This window comes from Hibiscus syriacus, unplaced genomic scaffold, assembly GCF_006381635.1.
Source record: "Hibiscus syriacus cultivar Baekdansim isolate YM2019G1 unplaced genomic scaffold, ASM638163v2 tig00110156_pilon, whole genome shotgun sequence".
Classification (NCBI taxonomy): Eukaryota; Viridiplantae; Streptophyta; class Magnoliopsida; order Malvales; family Malvaceae; genus Hibiscus; species Hibiscus syriacus.
This window is the reverse complement of record NW_024062606.1, coordinates 3,758,391-3,776,588: the sequence shown is the minus strand read 5'-3', so window position 1 is coordinate 3,776,588 and position 18,198 is coordinate 3,758,391. Positions and strand designations below refer to the sequence as shown.

Below are 18,198 nucleotides of genomic sequence, written 5' to 3'. Positions count from 1 at the left end.
GACTGAGTTTGTGTTTTTTGAATACCCTTTTGTCAGATTTGTGGGTTTGGTCTTTTTGTTCATCGTTTTAAGCTTCACTTTCACGGTTCCTTTGCCTTTTCTTTTTGCCTGCTTTATTCCGAGTCGATGTCTAGTGGTAGATTTTGAGAGAGAGAAAAGAAAGATACAAGCAGAAATGGAGGAAAGCATCCTATGTCCGATCAAATACACCGAGCACAAAAATATTACTCGGAAGTTCAAAAGACCGGCCCTGAAACCGAAGAGAGCAGCTTCCGATCACGACCGTACTCAATCTGGTGACGTTTTCGAAGTTCCGAGGATCGTTCGGGTATCCGTTACGGACCACGACGCGACGGACTCTTCCAGCGACGAGGAAGCCGACTTCTTTGGTCGTCAGAGAGTGAAACGTTACGTCAACGAGATTAATATTGAAGTCGCCGCCGTTTCAAGCGTGGCTTGCAACAGTAACCGGAAAAGGAATGCGGCGGCGGCTGGGGTCGCGACGGGATGTCGTCGACCGATTAAGGTTTCTCCAGTCAACGGGAACGGAAGGAAGTTTAGAGGGGTACGACAAAGACCGTGGGGGAAATGGGCAGCGGAGATTCGAGATCCCGCTCGACGTGTACGGCTGTGGTTGGGCACTTACAATACTGCTGAAGAAGCAGCCATGGTTTATGATAATGCAGCGATCAAGCTCCGAGGACCCGACGCATTGACCAACTTCGTAACTCCACTGGCTAAGGACGAAAACATCAATGTCAGTTCGGTTTCCGAGTACGAGTCCGGTGACGAGTCAACTCACAACCTTTCTTCCCCAACCTCCGTCCTCAACTACCGAACTTTGTCGACTGAAGAAACGCCGGTCGAACCGAAGAAACAAGCTCCCGAATCCCAAGAAGAAGAGAGTACACGGCTGCCGCAGCAGCAGCAACCGGTTCTGAACGAATGTCAAGGCGAAACTGAAACCAGCTTATCCAACATTTCGGTGTTCGATTTGCCGCTCGATTTCCCTTCAGTCGACGAGCTTTTCGACATGTCAGTGTCGGCATTGTCGGTTTTCGATGATGATGATGCGATGGTTTTACCAGACAGTACTGTTTTCAGTGACGAGTTTGGCTGCTCGTCGTCGTCGACTATTTGTCAAGTTGATGATTATTTTGCAGACATCGATGATCTGTTCTTTTCAGACCCTTTAGTGGCATTATGAAAGTGAGTTTATTTTTATGTTTATATCGTCGCCGTTTTGCTTGTCGATTTTCCGGCAGATTTTGGATTGGCGACGACATACATATGTTCTAGCATAGTCGTTTTGTTTTAAAGCTGTTAATTTCTCCGTTAAATCAAACGGAGAGTTGAGTGGAGTTTTGCTAAGATATATATTTTTTGGTTTAATAATTACTGTTAACATAGAGTGAACTTATAATTTTGAGCTATAAATAAAATATTTTAATTTTATTTTAACGTATGCGATTATGATGTGGCAATGTTGCAGTACATCACGTGTGGGAAATTTGAAAGTGCCACGGTGGCATTCTTTTTGCCCCCATGCACTCTGCCGTAATTCACGGTTTTTGCCCTCATATATTATTGTCGTTTTTACCCAAAATCATCTAAATATTATAATATTACATGTCATACATAGTTTTTCTAAATTTTATCGATTTAGCCGAGTGATAATAAGACGCGTTACATGAAACACACTTTTGATTAGGTGGACCGAAGGCACATCCCTTGGAACGCGCCTTCCATGAGAAATATTGACATGAAATTAAGTGGGAAGTCACGTTTTAAGGAGTGTGCCTTTCAGAGTTTTCTTACCATATCAGATTCCCTAAAAACATTTTTTTTAAAATATGCTTTAAACAAATTGAAAAATAAAACTATAGGGACTAACATCATGTTTTAATACATATTAGTTTCATGAGTTGAAGAGTTTAATGAGATTAGTTTATATAGGCATATTGGAGTGTTTAGGTTGTGTTTCTTGACAATGTGGGATAAAAGCTAAAAAGATTATTCCTTAAACTTTTTTTATCTCTATATTTAATGAATCTACTTATACACTATTATTAAATTACATTAGGTTAATATTTATTATTAAGGTTTATTAATTAGGATTATATATTTTTTTATATGTATTAGATACTATTGTCAATCCATCTAATTTAGAAATATCAATTGTGCTTCTAAAATTACAAACAAGTTAGATTACACTTACATAATCTCGATAGGGGTCCAGAGAATTACATAGTTATGGTAGTCTTGTGTAGGATCAAACCATAGATGAATTTTTATTTCCCTCCCAATTAAATTTCCATCCTCACTTCCTCTGATGTACACATTATTCTACAAAGTATATGGCTTATCCGGTATTGTTCCAAGGAACTCAATAGCAGCTGAAAACTATGATAGATAGATGCTTGTATATTGGTTTGGTATTAGCTAAGTGTATGAACCGTGGCTAGTAAACTTTGTACATATTAAGCTTTGAGCTACTGGCTAGTAAACTATAGGGACTAACATCATGATTTAATACATATTAGTTACATGAGTTGAAGAGCTTAATTGGGCTAATTTATATAGGCATATTGGAGTGTTTAGGTTATGTTTCTTGACAATGTGGGATAAAAGTTAAAAAGGTGTATTCCTCAACTTTTTTATCTCTATATCTAATGAATCTACTTATACACTATTGTTAAATTACATTAGGTTAATATTTATTATTAAGGTTATTATACACTATTTTATTTCCCTCCCAATTAAATTTTCATCCCCACTTCATCTGATGTACACACTTGGCTTATCTGGAATTGTTCCAAGGAACTCAATAACAGCTAAAAACTATGATAGATAGATGCTTGTATATCAGTTTACTATAAGCTAAGTGTATCAACCGTGGCTAGTAAACTTTGTACATATTAAGCTTTGAGCTACTGGCTTATTCTATGTTTAATATAGAGGAATAGGACAGACAATACGTGTGGGAATATTAAGTCCTTTTGAAGGTCTATAAGTACAGTAGTCAACATTTTTAAAGCAATATTTTGAAGGGTTGGGTATGCTTTTATCCAATTCCCTATCTGCAATAGGACAACATTTCATATTTTCCCATCATTTGTCTAATTTGTGCGCTAATACTTTAAAGTGTCTTGGTTTCAACTTTCCATTGACAAGACAACAGCCTCTTAAATTTTATCACACATTAGTTGATCAAAAAGTCATTGCATATTTGCACTCTGATACCGTTATCTACACTAGTTATTATCAATGAGTAAAATGATTTGATATATTGTTGATTACTTGTACATCACCTATTGTAGGGTAACTGAAGAAAAACTCGAGGGTTTGTCGTGCAAGTGGGGATTCTTTGAAATAAGTAAAATAAGTCTTGGGGTAACTTGAGGAAATCATAATTTGCCACATCCATTCAAAATCAAAGTGAAAGTTACCTACAAACAAAATTTTCAACATAAGCATCTACTTATTGTGCTGAAAAAATTACGAACTGCTTTCTAATTGATATATATCAACTTCAAAAGTTAATTTAGTATCTAATACTTTTTTATTATGTTTCTTGACAAATTTCTATATAAACCTCACTTCTTACATGTTCATGACACCAAGCAATATTTTTTTCTTCGTATTTTTATATTAACAACTTAAATTATAGATCTAATTAATTGTATTCAATAAATAATACATTTATATGTCAATGAAATATTTTTAATTTGTGTTATATAAATTTTTTGAACTCGTAATTAAAAAATAAGTATTTAAATATATTAACATATAAAATATATATAATCATAATTAATAAATCTTAATAATAAATAGTAATTTAATGTAATTTAACAATAGTGTATAAGTAGATTCATTAGTTATAGAGATAAAAAATTAAATTACGATGTTAGTCCCTATAGTTTTATTTTTAAATTTTTTAAAGCATACTTTTTTAAAATGCTTTTAGGAAATTTGATGTGGCAAGAAAACCCTGGAAGGCACCCCCCTTGAAACCCGTCTTCCACATGGTGCCATGTCAACATTTCCCCTAGAAGGCCCACTTGTCACGCACTTGGAGCCTTAAACTCAGGAACGTGCGACCTTAGATGCTTCGGAACTACTCTTGGGCATTTTGCACCTAAGTCAGGCTGAAAAACACTAAGCTAGAAGGCTTAGTACAATGTGGAAGCACAAAAGAACTTGAGAAGGAGATAGCTCACACAAACAAGAGAGAAAGTTTGGTGAATGCTCTTTGTATTTCACCAAATGAAATGAAAAGTGAAGTGAGTACAAATGATGGGGAAGGCATCTATTTATAGTTGAATCCCCTTACAATGCACGCCTAAGATCAATCTAGATCAATGGCTAAGATGAGCCCTATTAATTACAAATCTTCTTATCTAAGGAAACTTAATCAAATTAGCATCCATACATATCAATTAGTCTCATTCTTTCCTTTGATTGAAGATCTCCTTGGATATGAAAAGATTCCTCCGTAATCCTCTTTGATATGATATCATTCCCTTCCATATTTTCCAAGCTCTTGTGATCATCTTCTAATATGATGTCATTTTCCATATTTGCAAGTTCAATGTGAATGGCCTCCTTAGTTTTCTCTATGGATTGGGCCAAGTCTAATGGATTAGTCACGTCCAACACCTTCTTGAAAACCTCTGTCCTAGTCTCAAGCGAGCATGTCTCGAGCCAAATCTCTAGGGGCGTGACATTCTCCCCCACCGAACCTAGCGACGCCCTCGTCACACCATTGGAATGTACTTGGACTTGCCCATCTCGGTTCCTTCCTGGTGCCTCGATTTCACTCATCTCTTGCCTTAGAGCCTCCACCTCGGCCCTAATCGACTCACACTCACGAGCCGCCTTGTCACGTAACTCGTCTTATTATCACTCTGTCAAAAAGGGTGCTAGCTAGATCGGTAATATTTGGGGAAACGGTGCCTGACAGGTAATGTTATAATATTTGGGTAAAAATGTCTATATTATTTAGATCTAATATTTGAATAAACTTAAATAAGATCATATTAAACTAATTAAATTATAATAAAGTTTAAATAAATTAAGGGAAAGTTAAATGTTTAGTACTTAAACTATTAGTTTTTGTCTATTTTAATACCCAAACTTTTAATTTTTTTAAATCGTACTTAAAGTTTAGTTTTTGTTTCATCTTAGTATCACTATTTAAAAATTAATGTTAAGTTTTGAAATAATTGAAAGTTTAGATACTAAAACGTGTCAAAATTGATAGTTTAGATACTAAATACGATAAATTTTAACGGAAATGTACACAAATAAAATAAAACTAATTGTTATGTATGATGATTTTAAATTTTAAATCTCATAATTTTTAAAATTAAAATATTGTAATTAAGTTAAAATTTTATCAATTAATATTTAGTCATGTTTTGACACACTATGTATACGTAACCAATTTATAAACAGGTACTTACTATATTATTGTTATTTTATTAATATATTAGTGCAATATATAGGTAAAATTAATTATTAAAAAGGTTGCTTGAGATGTGGGAAAATTGTGGACAAGAATTTTTAGAGTCAAGAATTAATGTCGTACAAGATATAAGTATATATTCAACGTAATCTGGACGCTTAAAACATGAACCTCGTACGTTCGACGATGCAATTTACCCATGTCTCAATTAAATTTACAAAATATTTGAAAATTCAGAAAAATATATAAATAATTAATAATAGTTCCACAATTTACATGACATGGCACGAGGGTTGAGGCAGGAACGAATTAGAAAACGAGATGAAATAATTGGAAAGTGGTGGCTAACAATCTTGCTTCACTATTACTCAAAGAGGATTGCATAAAGTTATAATAATTATATCTTTTATCTAATTAATTCTTAATTATATAATATATTTTGTTCAACGAACAACCAATTGGTCTTGTGGGATGAGACACTAGATCCCTTAAGCAAGGTCAGATGTTTGAAGCTTAACGATTGTAAATAGAGCAAAACTGGGTTACGAGGGTTGCCCTTGCCTTTATAGTATCCGATCCGGATTAGTCGATCAATATATTGAATATAGGTAGTTATACAAATATATATGTATATATTGTGCAAGTAATAATAAAGGGAGTCGTGTAACGTAGACCACAACCTAAATTTCCAAACAATTTATGCCGTACAAATGTCGTTTTAGCTGCTTCTGCGTAGATAGAATATTAAGTAGTATTTAAATCAAAAGATGGGAGGGGCCGGGGGTTATTTTGCTAAGTTTCCACTTTGATAGGGGCCTTGCAAACAATTAAACGCAAAAATTTTGAACCACATTCCAATTCAGCTCATGGACAACCTGATCCGTATCATTTTATTTTCCTCGACTTTTTGCATCTCTCGAGATTCGAACACTACATTAAAGTAAGTTTTTAGCGGCGATTTTAGCGATGTTTTTATAGTAAACATCGTTAAATGTTTACGTATCGCGGAATTTATGGTTAAAACGTCACCAAAATGATAATATTAGTGGCGTTGGGAATTTTTTTTGTAACTTTAGTGACGTTTTTTAAATAAACATCACAAAAGGTTGTGGCGTTTGTTTTAACTACGTTTTTTCTTGTTCGGAAGAGTTACTAACGATGCTTTAAAACGTCGGTATAAGCCTAAAAAGACGTCGTTATAAACCTATTTTGGTGCAGTGGAACTAAAACTAAGGTTTTAACCTACCTGGAATTCATATTTTTAAGGAAAACAACATAATTTTCACTGTTTCTATTAGTTTCATTTAATCTAACACTAATTACCAGTAATATGTAACATCTTTTTTCGCTGTCCAAATGGTAATTTAAACATAAAAAAGACATCCAAATGTTTCTTTCTCAACCTTTTCCTGTTTGCTTTGAACAAATTTTAATCCCGGGAAATGTGATGCCCTTTTCGGCACTTCCATTTCCTCTTTTGGAGGTGCCATCATCAACAAATCTCTCTCTTTCTGATAGAACAATGGATGGGCAGCTTTTGCCCACAATTAATATGTCAACTGATCTTATCCCTTGCTTCTTAATCAACCCTAAAACTAAGATCATCATTAATTTACAAGCTGATGCTGGTTAATTCCGTTCAAGGAATATTTGCTTCTTTCTTATTAATTAAAATACTAGTTTTTGACTTATTAATTTAAAATAAACTATTACAATGATATATTATAAGGCGACTCTTTTATTCTAGTTTTATTTCTTTCATAAATATAAAAATATAAATATCTAGTTTTATTAAAGAAAATCTACCATTTCATCTTATTAAATTAACTCGACAAACACTTCAACCTTTTGGCTTACATTATTGAAAGCTGGTAATGTATGTGTATCATGTTACGTAATGTTGGTGCAGCTGGTCCTTTTGGCAGGTGAAATTAATGAAAAGGTTTAAAGTAAGTTAGAAAGTTAAGTATAGCCGCTTGGAGCGATGCATGGCGACGGACCGCCGCCTGTCAGACTGGAAACAGCTGACGGTTATATACTATATCTGCATGTATAGTTACTATGTATTTGTAGGGCTGCAGTAATTTATCAGCTTTGATTTCATCGTCAGGGTGTGGTTTTTCAGCGTGGCTGTTCAGGGGGTAAATGACCATTAAGTAGAGTCGTCGTGGACATCAGGATCAAGTGTCAACTGGACTCATCGCGGGACACGTGGACTGGACATATTCATTCGAGAGTAATATATTACCTGCCGCAGGGCGCATGGCCAGGCATATGCATTTGCAAGCCTGTCGGTCGGAGCAGAACAGTCGGAGGTTGAAAGTTGCTAAGAGTGTACAAGCATACAAGGCGGCCACTACCTACCGACAATGAGGTTGGGCCATGAATTAGTGATTGATCCTGGAATGCTGAGAAGAATGTGATGCTTGTCAAGTGGTTGGGCTGACATTTACTCTATCACACGTGAAAGAGTTCAAGTGTGACACCACACAAGATCTGACAAGTGACAATGTACATGGCAAGCATGTGGTGGGGGAGTGGGCTCAGAAATTTAGATAATGTTAATTATGTCAAATTATGGGTAAATTACATAAATGGTCCTCTGGCTATAGGATACCGTTTTATTAAGTTCATTGTTTATTAAAGATTATAAAATGATCTTCCGGTTATAAGTTGTTGTTTTGTTGAGTCCCTCGACTATTAAAAGTTACAAAATGGACACTGATTATCCATTAAGTTTCAGACTCGTCATGTTCTGTTAAAAATGAACGATACTCTAAAGTGAAAGTTAAAATGTTGACTATGATATGATAAAATTCGATCTCATAATCTCAAACCATTACTATATCTCAGTCATCATGGTAATGTCCAACTTAAATAACCGCCAATTTTTTAACGAAAAATGACGAATTTGGAATATAATAAATAGTCAGTTTACCATTTTGTAACTTTTAATAGTTGATGAACTTAACAAAGCAACATTTTATAGTCTGAGGGCCATTTTATAACTTTTAATACTAGAGGAACTTAATAAAACAATACCCTATAGTTAAGGAACTATTTGTGTACTTTACCCTAAAATTGTCTACTATATTCATTATTCTAATATTATAAATAAGTTAATTTGAATAATATAATTATACATTAATCTGTAAATGTAAAAGACTACGAATAATTTAAAATTATTACATCAAATATGATTATCGAGACAATAATCATAGTAATTAGAAGGTAGAGACATTTAAAGGATATATTTAAGAAAATCCACACAGCATTATATTTATAATATAGAATATTAAAAATACATCAAGAGGAGCCAGAGGCAGAGCATCTGCTTCGGCTTCACTATCATTTTGAACAAGCAATCAGCCTCAAAAACCAGACACCAGCAAGAACAATCAGCATTTTTCACAGCACCTCTAACTACAGAACAATATATTAGAAGATTAAAAAAAAGGATTGTTCTTTGCTAATATGCTCAGCGAAAATCTTGAAACTCCTGTTGGGAGGAACTGAGTGACAGCAAAGCTTCTTCGAGTTTCGAAAAACGGCATGGCGGCCTCCTATCCTTGAATTAACTTCTAAGCCTTTTTCTTCTAAGGCCTTCACCTTAACCCCGGGCTAAGTACACATCCAAGTGGCTCGAATCATCGTAGGATGAAGGCCCTTCGAGTTGAGAACTCTTTCTCTGGTTGTTGATGTTATCTTCTTGTTCTGAAAGAGCAAACTGTTGGAGATGCATCATTGCTATCATGCTGACTGTGAATATAGCTGCATTGCTTAGTATCCCACCCATATGGTCAAAGTTCAGGGATTTCTTTGCATATTTGAAGCTAGAAACCAGAGCTTTGATTAGCATATTAGAGTACTTCCCTTTGTGTGACACTAGATTCTGTCCAGATGGACTGTTTGCTGTACAGTAAAGGTTTTCGGGTGAGACATAATGGCTGGCATCGTGCACATCTCCGAAAAAAGCTAGAGCTTCATCGATTACTTTGTACTTCTTTCCATGATGCTCAGCCAATCTCAATGCAAGAATTATCCGGCTTTGTTCTAATCGTGCAATGGCAGCATCTCTCTCTACCTGCTGCTGGATTTGTACAGTCTGTAAAAGGCATACATAAGTCATAACATGAGAGATCCATGTGACACGCTAATTGCATATATCCGATAAACTGTTGCAATACAAACATAAAATGTAAAAGCAACAGGTAAGATCAGAATCACAGAAGTTTGGGAAAAATGACACAGACACCTGGAAAAAACCAATGAATCCGAACCGGGCAGTTTTCAGTTGGGTGGTGAAGCACGGAATTAGGATTCAACACATTCATGGGTGCAAACCCGTGCAGTTCCTGGCACTAAATCTCATATCAGCAACTCCTCCCGCATTTAGTAATGTGGCTTCTAATCCTAATAAAAAGTTCATCTCACCATTCTCTACAGACTGTGAAATCCAGAAAACCAAAGAATTTTCACTTCAGATGAAGTTCATTTCCATGAAGCATATGTAACAATTTCCTTTTGGATAAAGATCATTTCCATAGAAGCTTTATGTTACAACTTCATTTCAGATAAAGCTCACAGCATGCTCTCCAGAATCCACAAAACCGAAGCAATTTAATTTCAAATAAAGCTCATTTATATACAAGCTACTTCACACAAATAGCCCCCAAAAAACTAACATATCTCCTCATAACATTTTCTTAAGATATATTAAAAAAACATTGTTCGCCTCGAGAGAACCATCATTTAACAATAAGTTACTTGAACTCGAGAGTTAGAACCGAACACAGTATATTCACTGTTTCTTGTTTATTTTATTTCATATACAAAGAGGATCATAGCACCATACTCATGTTCCCAGGTATCAAACATGGCACACGGTTACCTCCAGTAAAAATGAGAGTAAGAGCATCCTATATATACATGCATAGCATCCTATATATACATATATAACAAAACTCAACTTTGAAGCTGAGTAATTGCCTAGCTCATTGCATTTTCGCTCACAATCACACATTCACATGCATACCATCTTATAATACATAATGGGTACCCTCTCAGTTCCTTACATAACAAGTCTCCCTTCTCGTTTTTCAATAGCTCATTCTGTACAGTTAGAATGGTTAACAATTCTCAAAGAACCAAACACAACAAACAGCCTACAAATGAAATTTTCTTTTTCCTTTTTTTTCTCCAGATTTCTTTCAAGTCCCCAGCAACAAAACATAATTTTAAGTACAAATTTGCAAAACTATAAATGCAAACATTGGAAATTCAATTCCCATAAAAGAATTATAACTCCTTCCATTTCGTTACATTGAGCCATTTTCACAACCGATTCCAGAAATTAATTTAACACAAAGCAACCAAAACCGGTAAAGGAATCGAAGAGAAAGGGAGTCAAAACTGACATGGAAAAATTCGAGCTGGTCCTCGAGATTCTCGAGAGCGGTTCTGATAGCATTAAGACTCTTGGCCTCTTGAATCGCGGAGTCACCATCGTCGATTCTAAAGTCCTTGACGAACACGAAGCCGTTCCGGTTATCGTCGCCGACGTCGTTGAAAAGCTTCTTCTTGTCCGATTTTCTGAGGGCTTTGATGGAATTGAGGAAGTGAGCTCGCGAAATGGAGTGAATGGCGTCGCTAAGCTTGTCGTGTAAGTCCCAGATCTTCTCGAGAACCGCCTCGATTTCTTCGATCTCCATATCCCATTTCATTTCGTAGGCGATGGTAAAGCCAGAGAATTTCGACCTTGTTGGGGGGAAAATGAATTAATTTCTTTTTATGAAATGAAAATTGGAAATTTTAATTATCAATTTTTTCTAGGGTTTGATTGACCGCACAGTTTCTGTTATTCTAGACATTCGCGGATTTGACTTGTTCGGTTGCGGTCCGCTCCTATCACGGCAATTGATAATGGGGTTTGATTATGCTCACAGGCGAATTTCCCGAAAAATTACCTTAAACTTTTTTTTATTCTTCGTCAGACATTGAAATATTTTTTTTATCTAACACTCTTTACAGAAAGACACGTTTTTTCGACGCGCCTTACGCCTAATACATCTTATGAAACATGTAAAGATTGGGTATCAATTTTGTAAATATTTTAAAAATGGTATCTAATATTTAATTAATTTCTGTTAAGATGATATTTGTGTAAAAATGTCAACTTTATTTATTTATTTTTTGTGTGTGAAAAAAAACTTTCTACATTAAAAACTTTAAATATTCTTTTACAAATTATTTTATAACTCGACAAATTTTGATTTTTTCATGAAATTACATAAATACATATAATCTAGTATAGAAAAACTTTGAGGGTAAATATTTTAAAATATAAATAATTTTATACAAGTTTTATAACTAGTATATATTTTTCAAAATGACGATGATGATAAAAATTTTATAATTTAAAAAATTATAAATTTTATATATATTTTTAAAAAAATTAACTTTATATTCTTTTTGTATTGAATTTTATTTACTTTTAATTCTTTTTATTGCATTTTTATTAATTTTAAAAAAAATGAATAATAATTCATTTGATCTATCAATTGTAATTAAAAGTTTATTTTTATATTTTTAAATAATTAATATTAAAAATCAATAAACATTATTAAAATATTATCACACAAAAAATAAATCAATAAAGTTGACATTTTTATTGAATTTTATTCACTTTTAATTATTTTTTATTGTATTTTTATTGATTTTTTAAAAAAAATGAATAATAATTCATTTAATATATCAATTGTAATTAAAAGTATAAAAATGCTATAAAAAAGAATTAAAAGTGAATAAAATTCAATACAAAAAGAATATATAGTCAATTTTTTTTTCAAAAATATATAAAATTTATAATTTTTTAAATCACAAAATATTTATCAGCATCATCATCATCATTTTGAAAAAGAAATACTAGTTATAAAACTTTTATAAAATTATTCATATTTTAAAATATTTACACTCAAAGTTTTCCTATACTATATTATATGTATTATTAAATTTCATGCAAAAATCAAAATTTTTCGAGCTATAAAGTAATTTGCAAAAGAATATTTAAAGATTTTAATGTCGAAATTTTTTTTCACACAAAAAATAAATAAATAAAGTTGACGTTTTTACACAAATATCACCCTAACAGAAATTAATTACATATTAGGTACAATTTTAAAAATATTTACAAAATTAATACCCAGATTTTTACACATTTCAGAAGGCGCGCTTCAGGGGGCACGCCTTACCCAACGTGGTGCCAGATCAGTCTAAGGCCCCTAAAGCGCGCCTTTCCGCAAAGGATGTTAGATCGAGAAAAAAAGTCTGAACGGTACCTGACAGAGAAAAAAAGTTTAGGATGATTTTTCGGGAAATTCGCCCACAGCGTACTCTTAGCATGTTCAGAGTTTAGTCCCTATACTCTTATCATATTATTATGGGTAAACTACACAAATAGTCATTAATATTTAATTAGTCATTGGAAATTTAAAAAATAACAAAATGATCACTAATAGCATCAAATTATAATAAAATGGTTACTCCACCGTCATCTAATTAAATTGATGATGTGATAATATTAACATAAAGATTAATATATTTTTACCATTAAATTATTGCTAAAACATCTAATAAGTTCTCGAACAATTATTTTATATCTAGTTTACCTAAAAGACTTTCTAATATTCAATTTTTAGGTCCTTAAACATCAATTAATAAAATTATATGAGTAAAAAGTAAAATCAAAACAACAATCCAAGGACCTTTTAGAAAATAATTTTATGTTATTTGACTCATCAAATACATTGAGTTATAATTAAAACTAACTTTTATAGGAGATTATTATAAAGTCCTTGAATTTTTTTAATATTTTATTGATAAAGATAATTTATTTAATAAATTTATTTTGACGTGTCATTAGTAGTGTATTTTGATATGAGTTATTAACTTCAAATTTTTTCTTAATTTAAAAGAATTAATTTTAGGGTAGAGTACACAACTAATCTCCTAACTATAACGAGTTTGTCAAGTCCCTCATATTCAAAATCGTCGTTTCCTATTAAAAAAATTAATGACATGAACGTTAGCGAGATTTTAAGATCATATTTATAATATCAATAAACATGTTAACTTTCCGCTCAAATTATTATCTGACCACTCAACTATTCAATATATTCAAAATCGTCGTTTCCTATTAAAAAAATTATGACATGAACGTTAGCGAGATTTTAAGATCATATTTTATAATCACAATAAACATGTTAACTTTCCGCTCAATATTATCTTATTTTTAACAAAAATGATGAGTTTGGATACCTAACTAGTCGAGTGACCTTTCTTAATTTTTAATAAAAAAACTCAACAAAGCATTACCCTATAGCTATTTCTTAACTTTATAGTCCAATGACTCAATAAAATAATATTCTATAATTAAGGGACCATTGTGTACTTTACCCTAAATTTCAATCAAACCTTTTAAATTCAATCTCAAACATACTCTATGGGGCCGTTTGGTTCACGGCATACAACATTATCGAGGGAATGGAATCCTCATCCCCATTTGGTTGGCCGGTAATCTATTCCCATAATCTTAGATTTACAAAAAAGTCTATAATTATAGTTTTATATGAAGTTTAGGGGTTAAAATAAAATTTTACCATTCATTAAACATTTTATCTTTTCAATTTTTAAATAAAATTTATGAATTTAAAATTTTTAAAGAAAATATATAAAATTAAGTAATAACATTCAACATGTTAAAAAAATATATAAGGACAATTTGGTAAAATACATTCAAATATTTTTATTCCTTTAACTAAACACAGTAATCTTACATTCCTATTAAACCAACCAACACAAAATACAACATTCTCAATAATCATATTCACTGTAATATTTATTGCTACTTATAATCTTACATTCCGTGAACCAAACACATTCTACGAGAAGAAAATCTTGCGTTAGGTTTTTTACCTTATTATTCCCCATTGATCCTGATTAGGGTTTATCACTCGCCGTTTGGCGTTGCCACTTGCCAGCGTGAGTCCTGCCGCGTTTCTGCGCTAGTAGAATGCCCTAGAAGATTATCCAGCGCCAAATTTTCATGTAAGGCCATGTTTGTTTCTTTACTCACTTTCCAAGGACCAGCCCAGTTTTATTTTCACTAGTATTGTGATTGCTCATTCTACTCCACCATCTAGTGGGGCAGAATTATTTACACGTTATTTAGTGGGGGAATAAACTGTTTTTCTTTTTAAACCATCTAGAAGATCAAAAATTCCCAAACACGGCCTAAGGTCAGAAGTTTTGTGCGCCGCTCGATTTTATTCTGGTGAGCATTCTCCACTCTATTTCGTTTTTTATAATAAATTTCCTCTTCCTCAAGGAATTTGGAAAGGCCTTTCAAATTATTTTTTAGGGTTTCAAAATAGTCAATAAGATGCGCTGATATTAGGCTGTTTGAGAATCATTCCGTCATTTGATTTTGTATTCACACTCTTAATTGGTTGTGTCTGAGAGGAGAAGTAAGCGTAGAGATGGCGGAGGCGGAGCAGCAAACGCAGATTCCAGGATGAGTTCGGAGCAGCGTTCAATAGTCGAAATTGACGGGCACGATTTGACGATCACGGAACCGATGGTAACGGACAGAGTTGAGAGCGAACTCGGTGCTCATGAGGACCAGCAAGAGAATACTACTCCCGATTCGAATCTAGGGATCGGAGAGCGTGCTTTCTCTGCTGCCGGTGCTGCTGTTTGTCCGCCATCATCGTTAATCCGCTGGATGTTGTCAAGTAATGATACCGGTGCAGTTTTTTCAGTAATTACTATTTCTGTTGTTTTGTTGCTTGTTTTTAATTTGAATCTTCGTTGCGTAGATTATTTCCTTGCTGTCTATTCCTGGTTTGAAATTCGCCATGTTGTTTCGTGTAATTAACAGACAAGGTTGCAAGCTCAGGCTGCGGGGGTACATTATTCCCACCCGCTAAGTAATCTTATCGTCGAATGGCATATTTGGACCAAATACGGTATTAGTTTATCTTAATATCTCGAGAAACGAATTGTTACAATGATGTATTGATCTTTTTTGTGATGTTAGACTTCTGCTAAATTTTGTCATCTGTGAATGTTTGGATTAGATGTTTGCTGATTTGAGATGTTCACCGTCTTGCACTCGTGCTGGTGTCCATGGAACTGTATCAATTTGTCCTCCTGATGTTTTCAGTACAAAGGAACATTAGATGTCTTCAACATTATACCCAGGTTGGTATTGCAATAAAGTCATTTTGTAGCTTGTTGATAAGTTTGTTGTAAAAATCTAAACTTGTTAGTTGTTACTGTTTTATCTTAACATACAAGTTACCAACTACCAAGTGTGGTTTTCTTTTCCCATTTTTTGTGTGTTGTCTACTATTTTCATAAATATATCTTCTGCAGGAGGGGTTTGCTAGGTTGTGGAGAGGGACTAATGCTGGTTTGGCTTTGGCTGTACCAACAGTGAGTTCTATTTTCTTCAACATTATTTTCACCTGTTGGAGAGTATTTTTGACATCATACTGAATATTAATGGAGTTATGACGGGTTACTCATGTTTTTTGTGGCAGGTGGGAATCTATTTACCTTGCTATACTGTTCCGCAACTGGATGGAGGGGCTTGCAGAACAATATATGCCTGGTGCAACACCATATGCCCCTTTGGTTGCTGGTTCTTTGTCAAGGTCATTAGCTTGCGCGACATGTTACCCTATAGAACTTGCTAGAACACGCATGCAGGTGATTTTGATGTTAATTTGTATACATTTAGTGCTCTTTCATGTTAAAGTGATTGTGTATGTATTGCCAGTGTTTAATGCTACTATGTTCTTTCATTTTGATCAAAATAGGTTATCATCTCCACTTTAAACATTTGGTCTGCGTTAACTCATAAACACCTTTCCTATTTATTGTTTCTTCTAATTCTTGTCAGTTTTCTGCTTCAATCACAGGCATTTAAAGACACTCAAATTGGAAAGAAGCCACCTGGAGTTTTTAATACTCTTGTAGGTGTCCTGTCTGATGTCAAGGGCAGAACCCTCAGAGCAGTTGTAAGTTGATCTCAACTTTACCTGTTTCTGGTAATTGTTACCCTTTTTTAAGCATTTTAAGTTTAGCTATGAAGGAAATTGTTTTTCTCTTTGTCTTTTACTTTCTAGCCTAACTTCAAAAAGTACATTTTCACATTCTTTTTTGCTGCCATGATGCAGATGACAATTCTTCCCCTCCACAATTCTAAGCATGATTTCTGATGTTTCCCTTGACAGTACAAGGGTATCGCGTCTTGTGGTCAGGCATGGGAGCACAACTTGCTCGTGATGTTCCTTTCTCTGGAATTTGCTGGTCAACCCTTGAGCCTGTGAGTTGCCATTTCTTAGAACTCCTCTAGTTGTCTATGCCCTTTGAGAATGGATATTGTTTCAGGGAATTCATTTGCATTTTCCGTCCAACAACTGAATTGGTTGGTTATTGCACCTATTTTTGCAGATGAGGAAAAACTTCTGGGTTTGGTGGGGGAAGAATCCAATGTATTGACCGTCCTTGGGGCGAATTTTACTGCTGGGTTTGTTGCTGGAGGCCTTGCTGCTGCTGCTACCTGTCCTCTAGATGTTGCTAAAACTCGAAGGCAGATAGAGGTTTTACTCTTTCAAAAGCTAATTTTGCTGCATGTTGACCTTATGTCAGATGTATTACCCAATTAGTAGTTACTTCTGGTATTTTATCAAATGATTTTAGTTTATACTTTAATCCCAGGAAGTACAAATAAATGTAGTGAACTTCGTGGTAACGCTTTTTTTATTCTACATTGTATTCTAATCTGGTCTGTCTTAATTTTCAGAAGGACCCAGTGAGGGCATTGGGAATGACCACTCGACAGACACTGATGGAAGTTTGGAGGTATCATATTCTAATACACTTTCTTAAGCAGCAGCATACTTGAGAATAATTTTTTGATAGAATGAATCAAACTTTATTATATTAGTACCCTTGGAATCGTTATATCTAGTCGATTGATAGGAATGAAATCAACCTTTATCTTATTCTAATCAGTTATTTATGTCTAAACTATCTAGCTCGGGTAGCATTAAGCATTAGATTTTGTGTGTTAAAGGAATTTTAGTTGTTTATGTTTGTTGGTCAGTTGTGCTTCGATCCATAGTTTCTGTTGATAGATTTGAGTCGAAACTAGCTTTGTTTAACTTGTTATGAATTGTTACTTACGAACTATATCTTGTTCTGCAACAGGGATGGGGGGATGAGGGGGCTTTTTACTGGAGTGGGTCCTCGTGTAGGCCGTGCCGGTCCTTCAGTTGGGATTGTGGTTTCGTTTTATGAAGTAGTGAAGTATGTTCTACATCACCATTATGCGACTTCATGACCTAGAAAAGCACAGCAGCTGCCGGTTCTTTTCATCTACCAACCAAACATTACCTTCGTTTCGGATGTTCGGTCGAACTGCCATGAAGTAGGTACTTGTGAAAGTTGATGCGGATAAGAATACAGAAGAATACGCAGATTAATATGCAAATTTTGGAGGTGTAGTAGATCCCTTTCATATAGGTGTTCAAGGTTTTAACTTCTGATGTTGATCATACATACCGTAGGTTGTCGGAAATTCGGAAATAGAAATAACAAGCGATTCCATCGCTCAAAGTCCTCAACTAAGGTCTTGATACTCACAAAGGTGGCACATGACTTTT

General features: G+C 34.0%; 2 protein-coding genes and 1 pseudogene across 2 annotated transcripts; 2 read left to right on the top strand and 1 right to left on the bottom strand.

Annotated features, from left to right (window-relative positions):
- LOC120215873 (ethylene-responsive transcription factor CRF4-like) lies at positions 1–1,392 on the top strand. Its single transcript, XM_039213404.1, has one exon. The coding sequence runs from the start codon at positions 176–178 to the stop codon at positions 1,205–1,207; it is 1,032 nt and encodes a 343-aa protein (XP_039069335.1). The 5' UTR covers positions 1–175; the 3' UTR covers positions 1,208–1,392.
- A 7,459-nt stretch (positions 1,393–8,851) lies between these two features.
- LOC120216130 (plastid division protein PDV1-like) lies at positions 8,852–11,361 on the bottom strand. The gene is made up of 2 exons (XM_039213646.1): positions 10,885–11,361; positions 8,852–9,572 (listed from the first exon to the last, which is right to left on the bottom strand). Exons 1-2 carry the CDS (start codon positions 11,188–11,190, stop codon positions 9,078–9,080), a joined length of 801 nt encoding a protein of 266 aa, XP_039069577.1. The 5' UTR covers positions 11,191–11,361; the 3' UTR covers positions 8,852–9,077.
- A 4,074-nt stretch (positions 11,362–15,435) lies between these two features.
- On the top strand, positions 15,436–17,918 carry LOC120215722 (annotated as a pseudogene).
- Positions 17,919–18,198: the final 280 nt, after the last annotated feature.